The sequence below is a fragment of the Sardina pilchardus genome, chromosome 20 (genome assembly GCF_963854185.1).
Source record: "Sardina pilchardus chromosome 20, fSarPil1.1, whole genome shotgun sequence".
Taxonomy (NCBI): domain Eukaryota; kingdom Metazoa; phylum Chordata; class Actinopteri; order Clupeiformes; family Clupeidae; genus Sardina; species Sardina pilchardus.
The window spans coordinates 6,057,841-6,082,467 of NC_085013.1; the positions used below are offsets into that span (position 1 = coordinate 6,057,841).

Consider the following 24,627-nt stretch of genomic DNA (forward strand, 5'->3'; position numbering starts at 1 on the left):
AAAGTCTTTTTTTCACATGCCTGAAAATCAGCAGAGACAACTTTCAGTTACCACAGCAACCACACGATGTAGAGGGCATTCTTCAGAAAATGTAATGGAACATTTTGGGTCTGCTCTCAGAAACACCCTCCCACAACCTGCTCTGAGGATTGTGAATTTTCAGTAGAGAAGTACGCCTACAATAATGATGGGCATTTAGTGTAAAGGCTGGTGCACACTTTATTTCTAATTATGTAGGCCTATCTAATCAAATCAGTAAAGGAAAGACAATTACTTAACTGTTGTTTGGCCACCTGGACAAAGGAGGGCAGTGTCTCAAGACATGTACACTGCATTGCCAAAAGTATTGGGTCACCTGCCTTGACCCCCATATGAACTTCAGTCACATCCTGTTGTTAATCCGGGTTTAATATGATGTCAGTCCACCCTTTGCGACAGCTTCAACTCTTCTGGGAAGGCTTTCCACAAGGTTTAGGAGTGTGTTTGAGGGAATTTTTGAGCATTGTTCCAGAAGCACATATGTGAGGTCACACACTGATGTAGGACGAGGAGGCTCTCAGTCTGCGCTCTAATTCATCTCAAAGGGGTTCTGTTGGGTTGAGGTCAGGACTTTGTGCAGGCCAGTCAAGTTCATCCACACCCTCAACCGAAGTGTTTGAAGTGCAGAAGTGCGGACATTGGAACACACTGCAAACTCTGTCATCCATGTCTTTATGGACCTTGCTTTGTCCACTGGTGCACAGTCATGTTGGAATAGGAAGGGGCCATCCCCGAGCTGGGCTTGGCCTGTTAGTTCCATGAAGGAACTCTGAATGCTTCAGCATTAACCAAGAGATTTTGGACAATTCCATGCTCCCAACTTTGTGGAACAGTTTGGGGATGGCCACTTCCTGTTCCAACATGACTGTGTACCAGTGCACCAAGCAAGGTCCATACAGGATTCTTATGGATTAAGAATATGATGTGACTGAAGTTTATGTGGGGGTCAAGGCAGGTGACCCAATACTTTTGGCAATATAGTGTATTGTATACACTTAATGGAAGTTGACTGTTTTTGTTCTGAGGAAGTTATTTCCTAATGGGTTGGTCTGACAACCTTGCTAAAGAGACTTGTCACCTGTCTCTCTGTCAAACAGAGAGAGAAAAACAATGAACATGGCATCCAGAGCCTTCATTCTCTCTTGTTCACACACATACATTATTTCAGTAAGTTCAAAAAGGCATTCAACATAATGTATCAATGAAAGTCTGTTTTCAAATATTTGTTAAGGTTCAACAACTAAACCAAAGAAACATCAGGCCACACAGTGTTGTAATTACAGTAAAGTCAGGTTTTATTCTTGACCACTTCCCTGCGCTGATGTGTGACGGTACTTTACAGCTCCGGTTATAAGGCTTTAAGGTTCACGTGCAGGACAAGACCGGACAGAACACACACACACACACCATACAGTCAAGGTGTAGGTCACCTGCCCACCCAACACACCAGGCTCAGATCACAGCTGAATCATGGGACTGTACGTGTGGTTTATGTGGTGGAGCATCTAAACAGTGGAATAAAGTGATTAATTGCATTGCAATTAATGCTAATTGCTGTCTGTGGTTTCTCTGTTGCGATCTTTCAGAAATGCACAAGGCAAACGACTGAATTAGAGGGGGAGGGCGGGGTCGCAAAGCAGGATTAGTGTAAAATAAACAGACCGACCAATCAAAGGTCTTACCAAAAATTTGGCCTTTTTCTTTAAAAAAAAAAGAAAAAAAGAAAAAAAAAATCCTTGAATAGGGTAGCGTATTTGCGCTAAATAGCAGTTCGAACACCTGTCACCTGTGCCTCCAGGACAACACAGAGCTCCATTCACTGTGGCTCGTTCAGTGCCAAATACACTCCTGATATGCCCACACGCCTGGTGAAGCAACATGCTAACAGGACTCAGGGAGGGGGGATTTTCGTTGTGAGGCTGAGCTGCAAAACCACTCCATGCTTTGCCCACAGAGGCAAGTCAGGCTAAATGTGGGTGATCTTGGCGCATCACTCAATGCAGAACAATGACAAGTCCATCATAACATTCATCCATCTTTCCATTCTTTCAAAGCTGACTTCATATGCCTGAGAAGAACAACATCCATTTTGACTTTCTGTTTTGTGTGTCTTTTCAAAGTAATAACTGGCTTTTGTAGCACTATTATAGGGCACACAAACACATGCACACACACTAATGTCAGAACACCACGCACTTTAAGGCTCTTGAACATCTTCATAATAGAGTGCACTTAAACATTAACAAAGAATTCCTCAAAAACACATGTACATACTTCGACCACTTTTTTCCACACCAGACATTACAGGCAAACAATAATTCTGATACAAAAACAGTTCAAAACAAGTTTAAAGTTGTCATTCAGTTCAAATTAAAATGTGTGCTTCCCCCATTAAATCATTTCTTTACCGGAAGATCTACCGAGTGCTCTTTCTTTAGTGTAGCGGAGTGGACATGGGGGCAGTTGCGTGGGTGTCAAACCTACTGCCACTCTAGGTCACTGGACTGCAGACCATCACGTTGATCTGTCTAGTCTGGTCTATTACCCTGAACAACGCCTGTGTTTCTACCATGCATCTACATCACAGTCTATTTCCATATGCATAGTGCAGTGCAGTGCAGTGCAGTGCAGTGCAGTTCTCTAGCAAAGTCAACAGGGGGCAGTGACTGGCTTCAAGCACGTGGCTGCTCACACGCATGTCAAACAGTGAGAGTGCAGAATGATGTAATCCTGGGGTGTTTGAGATAACTCAGGTGTCAGGTTACCAGCTCACACTTATCATCACCTGAATGTCACACAAAACGTCCCTTTTCCGTCAGAAACATATTAGCATTTCATTTGTGTGTCCTTTTTGAAAGACGTGCATGTAAATAGATTTAACGAGAGGCCTGAGTTTGAACTCAACGGTTAATATTAAAAAGAACTTCTGCATTGGTCAGAAGGAGACAGCAGCCAGTTACATGGTCAGCTAAGGCAGGGGGTTGGGGAGGGAACCGAGCGGTCATTTACAGGCCCAAGCTGGAGGATGTCACAGGGCCGTCTAGTACAAAATACACAGCTGCATCTACTGCCTTGGCCAAGTCATCATTGACGATGACAAAATTTCAGACAAAATCAAAGATAAACAAACAAACACATAAACCGATTAAAAACCATGTCACCACAGCAACGTGACACCAAGCTCTCCCTGGTGAGTGACAGTATTTGAAAATATATTTATACCTGGAACAATATTTACACTTGTATATGCTTTTAGTTTTTGGCATTAGAATGGGAGAGGGCAAAAAAGGAAACACTGTGGTGAGGGGAAGAATGGAAGATGGAAAACGTATTTAAAAAAAAGAGTTTCTGCTCTTGGCAAAGGAGGGGGTGAAAATAGAGGGCGTCGCTATAAAGTAATGGCGCTCCTCATAGGTCAGTTACTTCAACTCTTTTCCTCTCTATCTCTTTAACCGCCATCTAACTCTTTCCATCTTCCACCTCGTCGTCCTTTTCTCCCCTATATAGCTCTACGTGGTCGGTTGTGGAGACACGATCACTTCTGTCTCCTGACAACAACATGGCGGCTGAATCTTCCCTCCCCCTGTGCAATGCTGGGACAGACAGACTCAGAGCTTTGGTTTAAAGTGACTAAGAAAACCCCCACCAAAAAATGAAGGGGAACACCAGCTCAACATGGCAATCATGACAGCAATATTAACACCTTTTTTTTTAGACTGTTGTTGCTGTTGTTTGCTTATACGTTTAGGAAAACATGGCTTGCTCGCATCTTCAGGGTGTATTTTCCAACATGTGTCCCAATCCTTAATTCGTTACACTTTGTGTGTGTGTGTGTGTGTTTTTTTTTCTTTTATCTTTTTTCTTTTTTGGCCCTCTGAGTATACTCCCAACGTTTGGTCCTTGAAATGTGAGAACGGTGTCGTTTAAATGGGCTTCCGCAGGCCCGGAGGGAAGCGTTTGAAGTAGACTACGGCGACGGTGATGGCGGCGGCGGCAGCCGCGAGGCCCAACAGGAGGCCGACTGAGGAGACGGGCGCCTCGCTCTCAGGCCGGGAGCTCACCGGACCGTTGTGATGGAGGGAGGACTGGAGAGAGAGGAGGAAGGAATGAGAAGGGAAAATAAGTTCAGGAAAGGGAAAGAGTAAGGGAAAGAGAGGAAGAGAAAGAGAAGAAACATGTATGAGTGCATATGAGGAAAAAGGTATGACAATTCAGCACCAGAGCAGCTTCATGACAAATAAACACTGACACAATAATCCAGTTCACTGGATTGTCAGTTCACTTTGACAAGCAAGAAGATAAGGATCCTCCAGAAATACACGGTGAAGAAAACCAATCTGGGGCCCAGTAGATGTCAATTATGTAAAGTTAATGAGTGGCAAGCCAAAAACCCTATCTCCATAACAGACCTTTCATTTCTGTACAGAACACCGTTTATTTACCTTGCCTTTTCCCTCCCTCCCTTCCTGACACACATAGATAGATGGATAAATAGATAGATAGATACTCACTCACTCACTCACACACACAGACACACACACATTCATTCTAACTCACAGAAACAGGTCACCCTCCGACATGCCTGTCATGAAGCGTTCTGAAAATAAGGCTTTGGAACTTCCAGACAATTCTAAAAGGTTACATTTAAGAAGTCAAATTACCTGGAATAACTGGTTATAATACTGCTCCAGTTTAATGTGATCACAATACTCCCAACTGCACAGTCCAACATTGGGTGAAGTTTAGAGAACTTTAAATCAGCTTAACTGGCACACTTGAATTCCTCAGGAAGGTGTGGTGATTCCCAACCCATCCCATGTCTGGTGTGGTTATGGGAAAATTGGAATTGAAAGGAGGCTTCAGGCACTCTCAACACTAAGATAGCACAGCTCAATCATTCTGTTGTCTTTTAATTATCACTTTTTAAAACACTTTTCAACGATTGCCTTTTTATGTTTTTTTTTCTTACATGTTTTTATTTTTTTTTATTTTTAACTTTTAAAACAATTCTTTGCCTATTGTCCTCTTGTGCTTTTCTTAGCTATTCCTGTTTATGTAAAGCACATTGAATGACCTCTGTGTATAAAATGTACTATATAAATAAACTTGACTCAATGGCACTCACTTTAATGCTATTTCACAGAGCAGAGAACTGGTGAAGAGCAGCAGGAGGAGCTAATGTCACTGATGTGATCTATTAAGTTCTTAAAAAAGAAACTAAATAGAATATCCACTTAGAATGTAACTTCAGGGAAGAAACAAAAGAGCAGCTTTAATTGTGCGATACAGAGTGGCAAGTAATCTCCAAGACAAGGAACATGCCATATTGCATCATATATCGTATTTGAATTTGTAATTCTGATATCTACCATTATACTAGTGTTATGGCCCGGCTCAAAGGCCATACCCAGAACAAAGGAGGACAAGTACGGAAGGGTCAACTTTTAAATATTTATTTTACATAACTAATAAAAAAAATGAGCAAAGATATCCATGTCAGTATATGAAGAAGTTTAGATTTGTATCCCACTGTATTGTATGGTTAATCACCACTCCTCGGAATATAGAAATGTGCAGAATTTTTCATTTATTTATTTATTTACTAAACATATTGCCTCGCTCTCCATAACACAAGTGAGTATTCAATAACTTGCAACTTTTATGCATACCTAGTTGCCTCAGATCAGAAAAGAGAAGGAGAATGAAAAAGAAATGACTCACTCTCTGTTGCACGCAGAGAAACACATCCTCTCCAGCTGACCGGAAGAGCTCCACTGCTGCACTATGGGACAGGTTCTCCAACCGGTTGCCATTTATCTGCCAGGAAAAAGTTTATACCCAAATGCTCATCAGAATATGAAAAGTTATCTCTCTGTTTTTTCTCTCTCTCTCTGTGCAGATCTAGGTCTATGGTTTTAATTATCCCCTAAGCTGAACTAAAACTGAACTTCATTAAAAGTGCCCAGTTGAATGTGTACCTGCCCTGACAAAAGCTGGCACTGGGCACACTCAGGACTTAACGTAAGCAGGCGATAGGGAGAATGTTTATCCCCTCAATCTGCACCACACACACACACACACACACACACACACACACACACACACACACACACACACACACACACACACACACACACACACACACACACACACACACACACACACACACACACACACACACACACACACACACACACACACACTTTGTACAAGAGTTGGGCCTACAAATGACAAGCCCTTTAAAGTGACTGAGAAAAATCTCAGCATGTCCACTTCCATAAGTGCAGGAAAATGTCCAACAATATGAAATTGTCACCTGATTTGACACATAAGGATTTTTTCCAAATTACAAGTGGGCCATTCCAAATAATCAGACTTCTCCAATTCCCCTCTCGAATGCAACAGTGACAAACAAATTCAAATGGATCACATTCACTCGAGTGTCTATTTTTTTACCGCCAGTATTTTGTCCCCTTCCTGTAGCCGTCCATCCAGTGCTGCAGCGCCATTCTCTTTGATTTTGGCCACGTAGATCCCGCTGTCATTCAACACATACTGCTGGTCCAAACCACCGACTATGTTAAACCCAAGTCCTGGGGGACAAACAGCAGAGAGAGAGACAGACAGGGACAGAGAGTGTTGTGAGAGACAAAAACAAGGGAAGAGTGAGTGAGAAGCCATAATGAACTCCATGAACCGATATCAAGATCTGGACCGTCTTAGGGACTTCTCTCAGTGTATCCGTTTCAAGGCTTTTGAAAGTGACTTGACTGAGAACCCCTTTCATATTGACTTCAAAAAAAAGGACAACAACCTTGCCTCTGCAGGCGCAGCCATTTGGTTTAATTGGCTTTTAAACACCCACTGGCCGTGGCCAAGAGGTGTCTGGCATGATAACAGCAAAGATTACCTGTAAGCAATTAAAGCTGCTTGTTCCAATGTGATATGAGAAGAGGTTTTATCCAGGGGTACAAAGGGCAGAAGGGAAAGAAGCGAAAGAAGCACCAATGATGATGCCAGTTTTGTGCTCTGGAGAGCATTGAGGTGTCCTATGACCCCAGTGGAAGACTGGCCCCGCTAAGTTGTAAACTAATTATGTAATACCTGGAGCTAGGGTTGGACTAGACAGGTCAAACACACATTTTCATAGTCCTTGTGATATTGAAATGTTTTCAGAAACATGTCAATGACAGTCAAATGTTAAATTGTGATAATATGTATCGCTAAATTTATATAAGCCATCCATGCAAATGTCAATTCAAAACCGAAGTGCAAACAAGCTCAGCCTCTTTCAAGTTAGTTTCGTTTTCTCCATGTCAGTCAAAACTCTCCAGAAAAGGCGACACTTGTCACAGAAAGCAGCTGTCACCGAAAGTAACATTAACCTTCAAATTCTGAAGTAACATTAACATCTGCCTAGGATCATCGTGCGAAGCAACACATACAGTTCAATAGTAATTAATTTGTACTAATATGGCAATGGGGCGGTCGTTATGACACAGCCGGGGTTGTAGGTATTGAGTTCATTTGGAAGTAGCTACATGGAAGTACAACGCTAAAGCGAACGCTACCCAATATTAATCGGTTCAGTTTTTACCTTGGTAAACGTGTAAACGACATCTAAACATTTTCACATAAATCCTTTAGAATGGGTTCACGCGTAACAGCTAGACTGCGATGTTGCGCATGCTGCCGACGTGCCTACGTAGCAACCTCATTCACTAACCCACTAGCAAGCTGACAATTTGCCCATTGAAAATTATTTCCCCAAGTTGCTGCGTCTGTCCAGCAAACTCTTACAAACTTGATGCAATAGTGACTTCTTCATTATTCAAATACACTCTGAGTAAGCTACTGAATTAAACTACTCCAATACACAAATGACCAAACATAAGCAAATATCTTGACATTGTCAATGAGCTCAACTCGCTTAACGTTAACGTTAGCCCGGGCTAGTCAGAGAAAATTTGGACTACTGCTGTGTACCGACAGGCCCCTCTGGCGTTAGACATGAACTTGCTGAGTCGACTGCTGTCGTTACTGTTTGACTTGTCAAAATATGATATGAAGAGATTACTTACCAGCAGGTCCTCTTTTTAGCTGAATTTCCACCTCTTTAGGCATGCTATGAACAGACCCGTTCATGGCGTAAACGACTGATCTCTTTCCAAAATCTTATTTTAGAGCTCTCTACCTGAAGGTGAACTCATGCAGGACTTCTTCGCCTGCCGACCTGAGGCACTACTGGGAAATGTTATCTTATCGCCCCCTGGCGGAGAGAACTTAGAAAAGCCTGCCCTTTCGCGAATAATCGCCTGCACGCGCAGCAGCGGAAGTCATGGCCATGCCCAACACTGCACTCCGAGCAGGGCTGTCAGATAATAATGTTAGTCAGTGACTCATTAAACATTACATTGTAAAAGTCTGCTTTAGCTTTCTTTACCATGGGTTTATGGGAATGGTGGCAGAAAGAGTTTAGTTGCAAATTAATTAAATAATCAGTATAATCAGTTTGATTATGTTGGGGAAGGAGGCTAGAAAAGAGCAGCCTTGAGTCAAGGCCGGTCAAGGCGTCAAGGCCCTTGACCTCTTCTCAGTCTATAGACATCATCAACCACTGTCAGCAGATGATTTTGCAATAGTTTTTCTCCGAAAGAGTTGCAGTGTTCAGTTCCACAAGACTTTAGGCGTTGCTGTGTCAGGAAGGCCTACTAATTTGCTGTGTGTGAATTAATTCATTAGGCCAGGCCTACTCAGTTCTGGAGAAGTGATTTTTTCCCCTTTTAATTAATTAAGCAGGGGTTACACTTTTGCTCAAGAAAAGTCAAATAAATTCATCTGATAGCTTATGAAGGACTACAGACCTTCTTCCCTGACAAAGGTTCTTGAGAAAGAATAATAAGATAATCATACAGTAACAGAGGCAGTCAGGAGACATCCAGTCTACCCTAAAATGGCTGTTGATGCGAAACAGACGGACATAAACGACACATGTAATTCATCTGTTAGTTACTCTTCATTGGCTTCCTGCAAAAAACTGTGGATTTTATTGCTACTGCTGGTTTAGTCAGTAGATGGTACCTAGACATATTCCATTATTAAATACCCTCCAGACCTCTCAAATCTCAGGAGAAGCAATTGCTTACAAACCCCTGTAAGATCAAAATGTGAAGAAAGCTTTTAACTACCATGCAGTCCAGCTCTAGAATGCACTCCCTGACATAAAAAAAAATATGCTCCCACTCAGACCAGCTTCTAGACTGAAGTCAGATATCCTGCTTTTAATGTATATAATTTGCTATCAGTTTTTTTTAACTCACTTAACACATTTTCTCATGTTTTGTATTTTATTGTTGTTTTTATATTTCATTTGTGTCTCAACCTGCCTTATAACACTCTTAATGGATTTCACCTATGTTTTTTTTAAATGCCTTTTCAACTTCTATGGTGTTTATTAGAGCTGGGTTTTTTTGTTTTTTTTTTAAGTATTTTAACCCTTTTTCTTATTTAATTTTATTTTATTCTAGTTTATCATTGTCCACCATGCTTTTCCTTAATATCGTTTGCTATCCTCTGATGGTGTAAAGCACATTGAATTGCCTGTGTGAATGAAAGGTGCTATATAAATAAATTGGCCTTGCCTCCCTGTATAGCACACAGAATTAAATTCAAATCCTTTACTCTAGCCTATATGGTACTACTGGATCTGCACCTTGCTACGGTATAGTTCCACCATCCAGCTGTACCTTCCTTCTTGTTATTATTGGTCCATGTTGAGCATCTGCTAGCCTTCCATCGACACTATAAGATGACAGTCGAGACTCTTTTCCTCTGTTATTACTCATTGGTGGAATGACACAGAGCTCTTCTGATAGTTTTGGGAACATCAAAAAACACAATCTGTTTCCCTTGTATGTTTAATTCACTCTTATAGTGTGTGAATGTTATTATACTAGTTATCATTATTGAGTTAAATCTCTAAGAGAATCTCTAAAACTTAATGAATGAGAAAGATATCACTACAACACAAACCACTCTTTTTTAGTCATATGTAATATTTTATTAAAAAATTAAAAATAACTAACTCTTGTTGCAGTGTCTTTGGCAAGTCCAATTAATTAATTGACCAATTGAGAGTGTTTACAAAGAGCATGAAGATACAGACAGTTTTCTTGTGAAGAAAGTAGCTAGACAAGAAGTAGCTAGACAAACACAAGTAGCAAGTGCATCTGCAATAATGAGATTGATGAGCTATGAGATTCAGTCAGGTAACGTGTTGGCTACTCACTGTAAAAACTGTTCTTTAATGACTAATACTCTAGTGGATCCCTGAATCCACCCCAAACATAAATCCCTTTCAAAAACCCCCAAACATATTTTAACAATAGAAGGTTGCTATATGGGTCATAGTTTTTGGGGGCATTCCCCAAAGACTATATTTTTGTAACATAAATCATGCTCAACAGGTCTACAAAAGTCAGAGAACCAACGAGCAGCTGGTATTCTGAGAAAACTGAAGTGGTTAAAGTGAAAGGCAAAAGAGAAATCCAAAATCCTCAGGTTAGCTTTTAGTAATGAGCGTCATGGGCTCCCATGCTCAGAGTTAACATCAAATTGTGTTGTGCTCCTGCGGTGTTCAGACTCTGCACTCTTCCATAGTTGTGTTGCTCAAAGAAATCCGAAACTAGTGAAATCCCTGCGCCATCATACCCACACAAATCTATTGTATTAAAGAGGGACTTTAATGGGCTTTGCTGAGTCTGACAAGACATCTATCAAATCAAGATCAGTGAATAATGGACTGATTAGAGTGGTCAGGCCAAGGACTCCAATGCCATTACACAGACAGCTACATTTTCCTTCAATTGCATCGCAGTTCTGAAGGCTGGGAATACTTCAGTCTGTTTCTGCACTGTGTTTGCCTAAACAGTAAAGGAGGGACTCATTTTGAGTAGTTTTAGCATGCTGGAGAAAGTAAACAAGGCTTGCAGATTTAAGACAACCACTTTGACCAGCCACACACATTTCAGCCTACATAGGAGCTAAAGCAATTGGCACAAGCTGCTCAAGCTTCCAGTACACTTGGCTCTTAGTACATAAGCCAAACGATGGCAAAGCAATTAATGTGTCTGAACAGTACAATGAATCAGTTCAACACTTGAATCATAATTCCACAGCAATAAACCAGCCTTTGGCCCCATTATGGAGGCAGAAGTAAGGGATGTTGTAATCTCAAAAGGGAAAGTTGATTTCTGTCTGCACAGAAAAATATCAAGACGATATTCCCAGCCCTCACTGGATACTTTAATTTATACAATGTATAACTATGATTAGAAACACTGTCATATTCCAATGCAGGTTGTACGAGTTACTGCATTATTATTCTCACAGAGTGATAATGAACTCAACTGCCCTCTTCGTGATTCTGTGATATATTGAGTCCAGCAGCTCTGTTTGTTTATGTTTATGTGTGTGTATGTGTGTGTGTGTGTGTGTGTGAGAGAGAGAGAGAGTGTGTTTGTGTGAGAGAGAGAGAGAGAAAGTGAGAGAGAGAAATAGAGAGAGAGAGAGAGAGAGAAAGAGAGAAAGAGAGAGAAAAAGAGAGAAAGAGAGCGAGAGACAGAGAGAGAGAGAGAGAGAGAGAGAGAGAGTGTGTGTGTTTGTGTCTGTGCGTGTCTTAGATCATGCTGGGGCCTGCACTGTAGAGAGCCACGTCGCCCATCACACGGACGAGCGTGACCTCCTCCAGCCCCCCGACCCGGTGCTCGTACTCCAGCAGGTGAACTCCATCGACTGCCACCTTGAAGCAGTCCTGCTCCACCAGGATCTTCAGCTGTGGAGACGCACAGAGACACAACACATGCACAGTGTTAAAGTCAGCCATCTGTGGTTACATCCGAAAAAACACCGGAAACCTTCCTTGCCCTGCTACTCGGAGTGACAACGTTGCTTATGAGTTTCACCTAAAAATTCCACTTAACACGTAATATCATCAGATGGCCCTACAATCCTTGTAGGAGCGGGTCATGTACTGATGCAGCAAGTGTATACATTCACTTTGCTGCTCAGGTATACAGTATAACTAAAGCCGAGTCAAGGTGAGCTACCACATTCAGAGCACACAACAAGAAGTGCACTTCTCCAAGCTCAAAATGCAAACATAAGCATGACAAGCAAGTGCACAAAAGAAAACAACAGCCAAGACAGACAAAAACACTACTGTATCAAATTCCACTGTGCAAACATATGGGGGCAATTGCTCTGTCGCTAGTTTGGAGTTTAAGACAGTTTTAAACTCCAACTCTCAATTCCAACTCCATTTTAAAACCGTGTTAAACACCAAACTAGCGACAGAGCAATTGCCCCATCTTGTTTTAACACAATTGCATAACATATGTGAAATAGCCTACAGCTTGACTCCTCTATTACCTCGAACTGTCTGCCTTGGATGAAGGGGAACCCCCCATCCCTCTCCTCTGGTCCCCAGTAGCCACCCAGCTGTGAGTTACGCACTATGGTCTGCTCAGGGAACCGGGGGTTGAAGTGAAACACCACTTCTTCACCTTTCACAAAATCTATATGGAACCTGAAACACAGACAACCGAAATGAGAGGGGCAATGAATGATGTGTGATAAGACATGGGTATAGATGCCTATCAGTGTTGGAGCTGGGGATTAAGTGCAATCGAATGCAGGAGTAACCATGTCAACAGGACTCCTACATCTAAAGGTCAAGGACTTGTCAAGGAATTTCCTGGCCAAGCGAACTCAAATAACAAAAACAAACAGGCATTATAGAAGCTTGCAAAAATAGAGCTGTGTGAAACGCAATACTACAGCAATGGTAGATGATCTCTTCCCTTTTCTATTACAACATGTAAAATTTCAAACACTTTTAAAAGAGCCGTGTCTATTTTCAAAAAGTTTCAACGGCCTTGAATTATTTGTCTCAAATTCAGAAACTTTCAAGGACCCACGTAAACCCTGTGTACATGTCTGCTGCTGTAAGCGTGCGTGTGGAAAAAGGCCTGAGTGGTGTGTACCTGTCTCCTCCAGGGACTGGCTCGCCAACGACGGTGATCAGCAGGCTAGGCATGATGCCCGCGTGAAGAGGCAACTCGTACGGCACTGGCTGCAGGACACGGCACACGGACAACAGGAAGTACACAACAGGTCACAATTGTGCGTCCACCACAACTTCCGTATCATTACACATCACCACAAGAGCAAATTATTGGAGGGTGGGTCTGTCAACAACGTAAAGATATGGCAGTGATACTGACGAGGGTGTGGGAATAGCCACATTGAAATACTTGACCAAGGGATCCGGTCTGGCCAGGGAAATCCTGAGAGCAACTGCTCATTAACAAAATTGTCAAGGGATCAGCATGCTCTGAATGTGTCAGATCTCAAATGTCATCAGCAAACCATCAACTTTACAATCTTTCAGCCTGATATGTGCATGTACAACCTTGTTAAAATGTGAGTATGGCACTGTTTATGTAGTGAAGATCATTTTCTCATCTTCTGTGGCCAATGGTTTCACTCTGGCCACAAACTACATTATGTGTAGAGAACCACTGGATAACATACATGTGGAAGTAAACATCCAAAGTAAAAGTCACAACAGTGTTCCTTAGTTTCTTTGTGGACTTCTATTAATAAAAGACGAAACCTTCGGCCCATGAGTCATGACAACACTGTGACAGACTAGTGGCTTCCCCATGGCAACACTTTCCATGACAACACAGTGGCCCTGTTGGATCCCTTTGCCCAGATTCCAAGGTCTGACCACGCCCCAATGACTCATTTACATACCGGCAAAGGCCTTGGGTTTAGCCCCTTGTGAACGTGCATCAAACACAATGTAGCAGTCTTTGAATTCTGAGTGAACTACTTCAACATAATATGGATCTATTGGTTAGGTATAATAAACGTACATTGGATATTTCAGTGGGATGTATATATGTTTACCTGTGTGAAGACATGTTACAATCGACAGATTATTACATACATAACTTGCTTTGTGGAAAAATCATTAAATCCCATTCCCAGTGGTCTTGTCAAAGTACACCCCCTGTGTCATTAAGCCACAGAAAGCACCAGCTTAACATGGCTGTGGGCATGAAACTACATTGGCGATGCTGGTTTAGGAGCAAATAATCAAAATGCACTTGAACTTAACACTGAAATCATGCTCAAAATTACAAAAGTGAATTTTATGTAAAGTGAATGTTTATACATATCATTGTGTTTCATTGAGATATTATATCAAAGTGTCATTGAACACAGCTACAACACAAGCCTTGTCATCAGCATTAGAAAAGATACACTTGGTCTTTATTCAGCCAGAAGGGAAAAGCTGGAGTACATTCATTCATGCAGGTCACATCCCCATGCCAGAGTTGATCAGATGAAAGTAAAAACATGCACTCTTCTCCTATTGAGTACAGGAAATCCTAATCAATTATTCAAATTGATCCGGAAAAAGATGAGAAAGGCACTGCTCACTGAAGACTCAAGTCAAGGGCATGTTATATATTTAAGTTTTTTCTGCATTTCTCTGTAGTTGTAGTGAGGCTTGCACACTGCTAACAGTAGGTGTTTCCCTAAGAACCTGTAGAAGTTCAGTGAGACAGGGGGACAGCTGAAGACTGACCTAGCACAAAGTCAGTAACACATTCAAAACGTTCGTCAACACAAGTGTTTTTTTTTTTTTTTTAAGTAAGCAGGTGCTTTTTCAGTGATTAGGCATCGTTGCATAAAATACTCTGTTAAAAATGTTATGTAGTCACAATAGCAAAAAAAATAATAATAAAGTGCTTCATTTATGAAAAAATAGGCACCATTTGGGGCCAGACGGGAGGGCAGGGAGTGTTGAAGGGACTGTGAAAGTAATCAAAAAGCGGTGAGATGCTTCTGACAGCTTGGCTCTGTGATGCTGAAGCTGTAACGCAAAGGGCCCATTAGTGAGGAGCCTGTGAAGAGCTGTCCGCATCCTCCATCTCATCTCATCTCATCTCATCGTCCTTCTGCTGTGGCAGAAGGCATTCAGATGCCTGCACTCAAAAATATGGCGGTCTATAGGGGGGCTGAAAGATAAGAAGACGTGGTAGTGTTATTCAATCGGTCCATTCTGGGTTGTTTCTATTGCTCAAGTGGGTGAAGCGTGAAGCTGAATAGCGATCTTTTCTGCCCGAGATCACCTTTGCACCACATGATAGCCACAGAGTCAACCCAGTCTTATCACCGCAGGACGAGAGATTCCGGCGGACAAAAAAATATGACAAAAGAAAGAAAGCAAAACTGAAAGTCCCAACAACACAGATGAGGGCATAAGAATGTTAGGCATGCCACGCGCTGACAAAAGGATATGGGGGAAACAAGCAGAGTTGTGACAGAGGATTGCTTTAGAGAGCCAAAAACCAAGAGAACACACAGCCTATTTACACCCAAAGTTCACACCACGTTCCCATTGTTTAGATGCCCTTAAACCACAACTAGAGAACGAAAAAGGGAATTTCTCTCTCTTGTTTAGATCAATACTCTTGAGGATGTGGACATCCCTTACAGTGTGCTGAACTGCTGATACAGTACATCAACAATGGATATTTCTCCCATTTTTCTTTCACTTTAATTTCTTCTGTGCTCCCTGAAAATCCTCGAGGGAAACACATAGTGCTGTCTTAGACACCATATAACCCCAATCTGCCACATCAGACTCCCACACTCTGCCTGAATCTGTGCTGTGTCAGCTCATTGCTAACCCCCCCCCGACACAATCAATCTACTGCTCAATGCATCAACCAATCCCGACAGTGCTGACATAAGGGACCTGTGTGTGGGATTTCCTTTAAAATATGCTTGCTATAACCAAGCACCAAATAATGCTACGCAAAGTGACACTAAAACACTAGTTTCAGCTTCAGTGAAAGCCGTACACAAGAATGTCCAAGAGTTAAGAGTGGAAGTGAGTGTTTTCAGCGTGCTGGAAAGCCATATAGTATCATCCTTCACAAAGCTTAGAGACCCACCCTCTTAGTCATTGCTCATAGAAGAGAAGAGAAGAGAAGAGATAAGAAGAAACTGCAACGCACCTTTCACACATAAAGCACATCTAAAAGCACCATATATTTGGCATATCTATCTGATCTTAGATTGATGTATTGCTTCCTGATGTGGGACTTAACGTGTGAAAGACATGCTAGGCGTGAAGGAGAGTAGAAGGACATGAAGGACGTGTACTCACAAGCATCCCTCCTGGAGCACCAGGTCCTCCATATGGGCCCATGGGCCCTGGTCCATAAGACCCGGGGCCACCTGGCTGAGCAGGGAACCCGCCGCCGGGAGATCCCCATGATCCTGGAGGCACAGGAGGGAACCCTCCGCTTGGGAAGCCCGGTGCTGGGCCAGGTGGGAAAGCTCCAGGGCCTCCAGGCCCGTACATCCCACCTGCAGGGGGTGGATAAGGCATGTTAGGGAAAGGTCCGGGTGGTCCGCCCGGCGTGGAGGGGAACAGTCCAGAGTTGTAGGGTGACGGAGCCCCTCCAGGGAACTGTCCTGGCGGGGCCCCGCCTGGTGGGTACCCTTGCCCTGGCATGGAGGGGAACTGTCCCGGAGCTCCAGGGCTGGAAGGGAACTGTCCTGGTACCCCCGGCCCCGGTGGGTAGCCCCCTGGGGCAGTGGGTGCACCAGGACCCGACGGGTACTGTCCTGGAAACTGGTTAGGCGCTCCAGGACCCGAGGGCCCACCAGGGAACCCACCTGGGGCAGGTGGCTGGGTAGGGCCTCCAGCAGATGGGTAGTTTGGACCACCAGGGGCTGCGCCAGGCCATCCAGGGTTTGTGGGTGGTGGAGCGCTGGCCCCTGGACCAGAGGGGTTTGTGTTGCCCTGCTTGGAGGCTGCTCCCGGGACATCGTCTGCAATGGCATCAGCTAGCTACAAGCAAAGACGATGGTGATCATTTTAAATGTGATTGGGGCATCATCTTGAATCTTAATACTAGACAGGCCTACCTGTGTGAAGACTATCAAACTTCTATGGAGGACTACTCACTCACACCAGGCAGATTATTTTAGAAAATGAACAGGTGTGGCTACAAAAGTTTGGGCAAATGTTACAGGTTAGACACTCAACATCTTTGCCAGCTCAGTTTCTGTTCACATTTACATTGTAAATCCAGGTAAGTAGAGATTGAAAATGAGGTCTTTATAAATAGCTTTCTTGGTGGTAATTGAAGAGCGATTTGATTGACGTGTGGTTGGTCAGAGAGCTGGCAAAGCGTTCCATTCCATCACAGTGGTAGGCATTGGCGTAGGGTAGCATGGACAATGGAGCTAAAATATCCTTCCCGCATCATTTCGACCACAATTTCACAGTTAAGCATTAGAATGCACACATTTGGAGTAACGCTGATGTCAGGGCTATATTTACTAGGCCTATATAATTAACTGCTTTCGAAATAAGTAAGTCATCCCAAATTACCAACAAATGGTTATAGTCTGATGGACAGGTTAATAAAAACAACAAAAACTTACCGAAAAATCTGCCATGGCCTGTGAAAAAAGAAAGAGTTTTAAGTGGCTAGAATGTGGATTCGGATTACACAGAAATCAATGGCAAGTCGCAAGCGGAGTCATAGTCGTAAACCGATTTAGGCCGAATTAAATAACGTCACAGGGTATAGAAGCTCTTCTGAACTCTTTGATAGCGTTACATTGCTTTCGTTGTGTCCTTCGTTGCTTTCAAGTTTACATCACGCTAATAAGTTAGCAAGCTACACTCAAACAAAACAGCTAAGAAGCTAACGCATCGCTCACTGCGATTGAAGGTAGCAAGCCTGTTCTATCTCTGTTAGCATTACATTGTAACTATTAAACAAGCCTTGGACATTCGAAGCCAGCTGCATGCAGGTACTCTTATATGTTTTGGATACATAGCTATTGTAACATTACCTCAGCTAGATGTGGGCCTCTTCTCCGTGTCTTAGGCTAGTAGGTTTCTGGACCACCCATTCACCACACCAGTGCAGTGATGGTGAAACTAAATTAGACAACTCTACAAAGGAAGTACGTTTAACCCGAACATGGTGTTTTACGCGTAGCGTTGAAAATAAACAGACTTCTAGTGTGTGAGTGCAACTACATGTAGTCAACTTGAAGGGAGTAGGCCCATCCAGTTTATATAAAAATCTGCTGTAGCTTCGCAGCCCACATGACTATCCCGAACTGTCAGAGGGTTGGGCAGAAGAGCCTGACTGCGCATGACAGATTCAACTCATTTCCACTGTACGGTAGCCCAAAGGTATTTATGACGGTATTCCTTCCATTGTGGAACTGTGCAATTTCATTTCATCAGGTGACTGGATGTAAAATGGATGTGTAAATAGACTTACTCATATGCTGTCCCATGACAAAAACATTAGTTGTCATAGTCTCAACGTGACATCTCCAAAACAAGGCAGATTCCTAGCAGTTCTAAAAGGCCTAATTTATGTCGCAAGTGAAATGAAGTCATGAAAATAATACACCAATGTCTTTAGACTGATCATCTTAATTAGTCGACTAATAATACGTCACTTGCTTGTAACAGAATTAGCCTGACCTTTTCCTTGACCTTTTATAGGCAGATATATAGCTACAATTATATTTGTTATGTTTTCTTTCGTTATAGCCAACTAGTCCTATTCACACTACCAAATGCTGTCTGTGAGTGAGATACGATAGTCATCATCTCCTAAAGAGTTAAAGTAGCCCACTAATCAGTTGTAGAATTAGGAATATGCTAAATGTTTATTAGTGTTCCAAATGGCTTTCCAAGGCACATCTGTAGCCTACAGCAGGCAAGACTATAGTCTATAAATACATATCAATGCTCATTAAGCAGTATCGGATTGAATGACAACTAAGCTCAACATTGTGTGAAATTCCTTGAACTGTTACCAACCAAGAAAAAGCTGCAGCAGTGATGGCAGTAGATAGAGAACTATTCATCCACTAATGCTGATGATTTTAACGAGGACATGTCATTGATTAGACTTGACTCTCATCTCCGCCCATACCCTAATTGAGTTATATCATGGTAATAACTTTATAGGCCTGAACTTCAGAGCCCTAATCATGTCAACTTTCTTCCCCAGTAAATGTAACTGCATGACTACATCACCCATAGAAATTATTAAAGCCTGCGATTCCTTGACGTGTCTTTTCATTTGACTGACTTTACGATAACCCTTGTCTGACAGATCTGGAGAGGTGGGGAGTGGTGGTGCTGGAGGGGAAGGGAGGAGGAGGGGAGGGGGGGGGGGGGTGATGTGGATAAGAACTAGGATTGGTCGGAATTGAGTCACAAGACTTGGCTGAAAAAACTACAGTACACTGTTGAGGTCCACACAATCTGAGTCTGCGCTTCGCGAAAATGGTAAGTGGGAACTGCATAAAGAAATAAGATGTAAACCAATTAAATAGTATCGATGTGTGTGTAATTGTGCTATCCTTGTGGCCTTCATTCTGAGGTTGCGTCGGGGGTTTGTTTATGTGTGCGAGACTGTCGTGTGTCTGTACCGCTCCATATCGCCCAGACAAATATGCAGTTCCACCCAATTCATTGTGATGTGCTGCAACATGTCAATGCACGGAGAGCAGCATAGCTAGCATAGCCCTCCCTCCGGCATCCTTCGAGTTTGGAGAAAGTTGGCTGTAAATATGTTTCAAGAGTCCGTTGTTTTTAATGTTGTGTAGTCGGAATGTTGACCACATTTGGTGACGTTTGAATGCTTTCACATCGCGCAGACAGACATACCTGCCATACCGTCCAAAATCCTAATTTCCTGTACTTTGCTAGCTAGCCTGTGATCCGCAAGTAACGAAAACCTGTTTGTGAACTAGGGAAATGCACAATCACATCCATGTGACTGGCAAATAGGAATTGATTTTTAAGCGGAAGCGACCATGTTTTTAATAATTCGTCGATTCTAAAATGGCCTGCTGACTTGTCGAAACAAAGGAATTATAGCAGCTGAAATTTAGGACAATCACATTGTGAGGTCTTGCAAACCACAGAGGCAACGTGAGCCTACATTGACGTGGAACAGCCTGTATATTCTGACAGTGCTGGATCATTGATCTCAACTGGAGAATCATGATATATCTAACTAAACATCTATTGTAATCAGTTAGTGTCTAAATTGGTAACCAATTCAACTCTTCTGTGTAGCCTGCACTTGAACAGAGGCAATCCGCTGAAGAGTTCAATTTTAGGTCTAGGAACTTAATTTGTCAGCCATTTATTTGACAGCTCATCAGTTGCAAGCAGCCAGGTTACAAATTACAGCAGTTTGCAACCACTGCCTGTATTTGTGGAGTTTTCTTCAAGTAGGCTATTTGGACTTGTTGAAACATTACATTTTGGCAACATGAATAGTGTAGGGAGCTTTATGTTTGAGAGCTCTTAGTAGGATGAGAAGTGTAGTGTTGTTCTTGGAATTGGAGTCCTATTTTCAGCTATAGTTGAAAAAGTGCTTCTGTCTTGTGAAATCACATCCTTAGGGCAGCAGCTACATGTGTCCTCCTGACCTGGGCCCATATTCACAAAGCATTCTATATATCCTTATTTCGTTTCCCTAAATTAGTCCTACATTTCAAGACTCTCATGCCTATACTAGTACTTCTAGGAGTTTTGTGGTGTTTTTTTTTTCAGATCATATGTGGTTTATCAGACTAAAAGGATCATGGTTCAAAGGCTTTAATGTTGGGCCTAATGTACTTGTTGTGATGTTCCTGTGTCTGCCACTTTCTGCAAACGGCCTTGGGCCTCAGTATGTGCTGATCAAACAGCTGAATCAACTCAATTGCTGCACAAATAAATTAGAAGAGCAGCACGGGATAAGACGCCATACCAAGGCCCATCCACATGGTCAAGGAGAAGTGAAGTCATCAGCTGGTGGAGCTCTGAGAAAGGCAGCCAAGCCTAGGTATCCGGTAGACTGGCCTGCAGCAGCCAACTCTTGTCACATCAAAGCAGAAAGTAGAAAACACAAGGATTCCTAAATGATTGTTTAATCACACTCTATACTGATTGGCTAAAAGAAGTGTGGAGTGATACGGGTGGGGACATCGAAAGGGTGTTCCAGGTGTATATGAATCAGGCCCCAGCTTTCCTTAGGCAGGACGCTCATCGGGATCCCCAGCGGATGACACCTCATCTTCTCCCAATTGTCTTGACTGTCAGCCTGAAACTTTGGTTTTGCTGTACTATCATTGCAATACGGGGAATAAAGATCAACAATCTACAGAAATCTCCTGTCTGCATTGTCGCCTTCGGACGTCTTGTTCCAGAGTGCTATTTAGTATATGGTTAAGTGTTAAGTTTTAATTAGTGGTAATTGGATTCGAGAAGTGGAAACATTTTTCCACGCCAGACTCTCCTAAAATTCTCCTAAAAGCAGTTTGGAGCTGCTTTTAGCCTTTTGATTCTTTGTGAATACGTCCACTGACCACTTTAGAGTGTGTTTTGTCAGCAATGTGTTAACGTCCAATTAGAAGCAGTTCTGTGGTGTTTGGTGTACCTTTGTGGCAGCTGTTATTTCAAAACTTTACACTTTTGTCACCCACAGAGTGAATCATTGGTTGTGTGTGATGTTGATGAGGATCTAGTGAAAAAACTGCGGGAGTTTCGTTTCCGAAAGGAGACCAACAATGCCGCCATTATCAGTAAGTTATCTCTGAGGTGTAATAATGGTCTTTTCGTTCCTTTTGCTCTGCATACTGTACTTTGAGAATAAGGTAAAGCAGTACCTTATGAAAATGTCTTCCCTTCTGTCTAAGCTTTACCCTAAGATGTGGATTCACTCTAGCCTACACTTTCTTGAGGGGAAATTGAAGCTCCCATGTAGAGAGACTTTCCTTTTCAAGACGTTGTCTGTTGTCTGTCTTTTTTCAAATTCCTTTCACTTTTCCATTATGATATTTTCACTCTACTTTGTATCAGGCCGGGAAATGCTCTAATGCAGCAGCTTGTCCAATACAAAGCAGTACTAAGTTGCCCAACTTAGTAAAGCTCATATTGATTATTGAAGTAGTCAGTGGCTTGATATAAATTTGGGATGTCTTTTTTTCAGTAAGGAAGTGTTAAAATGCTGCTTTGTCCTTGTCTTTATATCAGTGAAGATTGACAAGGACCGACAGCTGGTAATCCTTGATGAGGAACATGAGGCAAGTTGTGGAACGATTTTAAAGTTTCTAATTCAGTTGTGATATTAAGTGGATGTATTACAGATATTAGGATATAACACACGACAATATTGCACATACATGTAAGAGATGATTTTGAGATGAATGCTTCCTTTGAACTGGGTAGATTACAAATGAAGGATTTCTGACTGGAGCTTTGAATCTTTTGAGTTGCTCTTATCTTTTGCATCATCATTTGGTCCAGTCATGACCACAAGATTTGCATGGATGAACTCTGGCTGAACAATATCTGCCTAGTTCAAATGTAAATAAACAAAACGTGTAAAAGTGATCCATTCTTATCAAATCATTCACTTTGTCACTCAAAAGACAATTTTTTCCTTTACATGCTACTTAATACCTCCAACTATCGTCACATGATGTGAGTGTAACACAACTTACCACAACCTTAAAAAAAAATTCTTATTAGTATCTTCTCATTGCAGGACATTTCTCCTGATGACTTGAAGGATGAACTCCCAGAAAGACAACCAAGATATCCTTTCATTTGGAAAAAATGCACAATGCATTTATTTAGGGTCTATGTCTGTCCACAATGCTCCTTCTAACCACCCAGTGCTTACTTTGAGCAGTGTTGCATGCAAACCTCAGATGTACATTGGACTGGATGGTGTATGGTCTTCCATGAGCGTGGTTTCAACCCAGTCCAGTGCTTAAGATGTATGTTTTCTTTCTCTAGCGTTTTCTCTCCTTAACCTCGGGTACATTTGTGGTCTACAGTTATAAGTATGTGCACGATGACGGACGGGTGTCCTACCCTCTCTGCTTCATCTTTTCAAGTCCTGTTGGTAAATATCTCACCACTTTGAAGTTTCACTCTTTATGTTGCGCAGGTCAAGGTCATGAATGTTGCATGCAGTTACTCTAAAATCAGATGTATATTTGGATGAATGTTTCCATTTGTCACTGTGATAATGTACTTCCATAATGCCGGTAATCTATTCATAGAGTACATTATTTCCTGGCTTCTGTAAGGAGCAATAAACATTGTGATCCCCTTCTAATGATCTGCATGTATGCAACAATTGCACAATGCCTAAAGATACGTTTTGTCATTGAAGACATTTTGGTTCGTCTTTCCCACTGCATTTGCATCTCTGCAGCATGGGCGACTTTATATACATATGACAGCTCAGCATTTATATTTTTCTCTTATCACAGGTTGCAAACCAGAACAACAAATGATGTATGCTGGGAGCAAAAACAAACTGGTTCAAACTGTAGAATTAACTAAGGTAATGTTTTGCCATTCTTGTGGATTAAACGTGATGTTTGCACTGTGCTCAGTCTTTTTGAAATTATATCAGCGTGGTACGATCTTTCCTCTGTGTCATGATTATAACTGGGAATCAGATTTACGATGGCAATTACGATGACATTTACATCCACTGAGATGCTGCAGGGGGCTAGCCCTCGCAAAGCCTTTGTGGATTGATAATGGCTATAACTAGATGTGTTGAGGCAACCAAAATAATGTTCCCTTCAAACGATCAATGCATTATGCTTTGGGGACGTCTGATGGCAAAAGCATTATATTTTTGGAACATTTGATGGCAAAAAATGGACACAGAGGAGAGTTGCGTTCCATAGTGTACTCCCCCACCCAATCATCAGTTCAAGCACCACTGGCTTGGAATGGATGTTTAATGTTGCTACAGGGTATTTAAAATGCCATCCTGCATTTAATGTTGTAAAATGTGATAAAAGATATTGCTGCCAGGCTAACTTGGCAAGTTTAGCTAATTGTAGAAGTGTGATAAAATGCCCACACATATTCTGATTTGTTCAGATTCATTGTGACTTGGCTCCCAAATATTTTTCACTTTTATGTGAAGGTTCCGAGATGATAACTCATCATCATTATTATGAATTTTGAGACTTTTTGAAGTCTAAAAAAATTGCTTGTGAATCCGGCCTCTTGATTCAGGTAAAAAACAACATTCCATAATGTACTTGAATCTCTTACTTAGCCTTCACATAACCAGCGTCTCTCTGCGTATCATAAAGCATGCATTACTCCTAAAGCCTCATGTTTCTTATCGTAATCTTCTGCCTGCTGAAGTGTAGCTGCATATATAGTATATGAGCAGCATTTATATATATAGTATTTCTCTACTTATGTCTTACGTCTACCTACCAACACCAGAGGCGACTATGCAAGGCCTATTTCTGGATGGTGGGAGCAATTAAGGGTTGAGTTTTCTGCTCAAGGACACTTCAGCACACAGTCAGTCCTAGCCAGGCTCAGTGGGTACCCTCCCTTCGCGCCTGCAAGAGAGCACTCTATTTATAGAGGACGATAACTGTGTCAGGACTTTTAGGAGTATCGGGAGTGTG

The 24,627-nt window shown here is 42.2% G+C and overlaps 3 protein-coding genes across 4 annotated transcripts in view; 1 reads left to right on the forward strand and 2 right to left on the reverse strand.

The window, feature by feature from the left end:
• Window positions 1-1,310: 1,310 nt before the first annotated feature.
• Window positions 1,311-8,271, reverse strand: synj2bp (synaptojanin 2 binding protein). Its single transcript, XM_062523805.1, has 4 exons — window positions 8,121-8,271; window positions 6,496-6,632; window positions 5,761-5,856; window positions 1,311-4,124 (listed from the first exon to the last, which is right to left on the reverse strand). Exons 1-4 carry the CDS (start codon window positions 8,182-8,184, stop codon window positions 3,963-3,965), a joined length of 459 nt encoding a protein of 152 aa, XP_062379789.1. The 5' UTR covers window positions 8,185-8,271; the 3' UTR covers window positions 1,311-3,962.
• A 1,811-nt stretch (window positions 8,272-10,082) lies between these two features.
• Window positions 10,083-18,182, reverse strand: lgals3a (lectin, galactoside binding soluble 3a). Of its 2 annotated transcripts, XM_062523807.1 has the most exons (6): window positions 17,995-18,182; window positions 17,578-17,595; window positions 16,289-16,978; window positions 13,083-13,171; window positions 12,469-12,625; window positions 10,083-11,872 (listed from the first exon to the last, which is right to left on the reverse strand). In XM_062523807.1, the coding sequence occupies exons 2-6, from the start codon at window positions 17,590-17,592 to the stop codon at window positions 11,717-11,719; spliced, it is 1,107 nt and encodes a 368-aa protein (XP_062379791.1). In that variant the 5' UTR covers window positions 17,593-17,595; window positions 17,995-18,182; the 3' UTR covers window positions 10,083-11,716. The 2 variants fall into 2 exon arrangements, with proteins under 2 accessions (XP_062379791.1, XP_062379792.1); XM_062523808.1 differs by lacking the exons at window positions 10,083-11,872; window positions 12,469-12,625; window positions 13,083-13,171 and adding an exon at window positions 14,358-15,131 and having other exon boundaries at window positions 17,995-18,172.
• A 1,174-nt stretch (window positions 18,183-19,356) lies between these two features.
• gmfb (glia maturation factor, beta) overlaps window positions 19,357-24,627 on the forward strand; it is a 9,315-nt gene continuing 4,044 nt past the window's right edge. The window contains exons 1-6 of the mRNA XM_062522729.1: window positions 19,357-19,459; window positions 21,654-21,750; window positions 22,202-22,251; window positions 22,716-22,765; window positions 22,996-23,078; window positions 23,452-23,525. Of these exons, the coding sequence (XP_062378713.1) occupies window positions 19,457-19,459; window positions 21,654-21,750; window positions 22,202-22,251; window positions 22,716-22,765; window positions 22,996-23,078; window positions 23,452-23,525 (357 nt within the window). The 5' untranslated portion in view covers window positions 19,357-19,456. The remainder of the gene's footprint in view (window positions 19,460-21,653; window positions 21,751-22,201; window positions 22,252-22,715; window positions 22,766-22,995; window positions 23,079-23,451; window positions 23,526-24,627) is intronic.

What these genes read in the sequence shown, in the direction of transcription:
- synj2bp (XM_062523805.1), bottom strand. Translation starts at nt 8,184, where the DNA reads ATGAACGGGTCTGTTCATAGCATGCCTAAAGAGGTGGAAATTCAGCTA. An exon ending in GCTAAAAAGAGGACCTGCTG is followed by an intron (nt 6,633 to 8,120) that starts GTAAGTAATCTC and finishes TTTGTCCCCCAG; the next exon opens with GACTTGGGTTTAACATAGTC. An exon ending in AAGGGGACAAAATACTGGCG is followed by an intron (nt 5,857 to 6,495) that starts GTAAAAAAATAG and finishes TTTTCCTGGCAG; the next exon opens with ATAAATGGCAACCGGTTGGA.
- lgals3a (XM_062523807.1), bottom strand. An exon ending in CCAGTCCCTGGAGGAGACAG is followed by an intron (nt 12,626 to 13,082) that starts GTACACACCACT and finishes TCTGTGTTTCAG; the next exon opens with GTTCCATATAGATTTTGTGA. An exon ending in TCCAAGGCAGACAGTTCGAG is followed by an intron (nt 11,873 to 12,468) that starts GTAATAGAGGAG and finishes GCGTCTCCACAG; the next exon opens with CTGAAGATCCTGGTGGAGCA.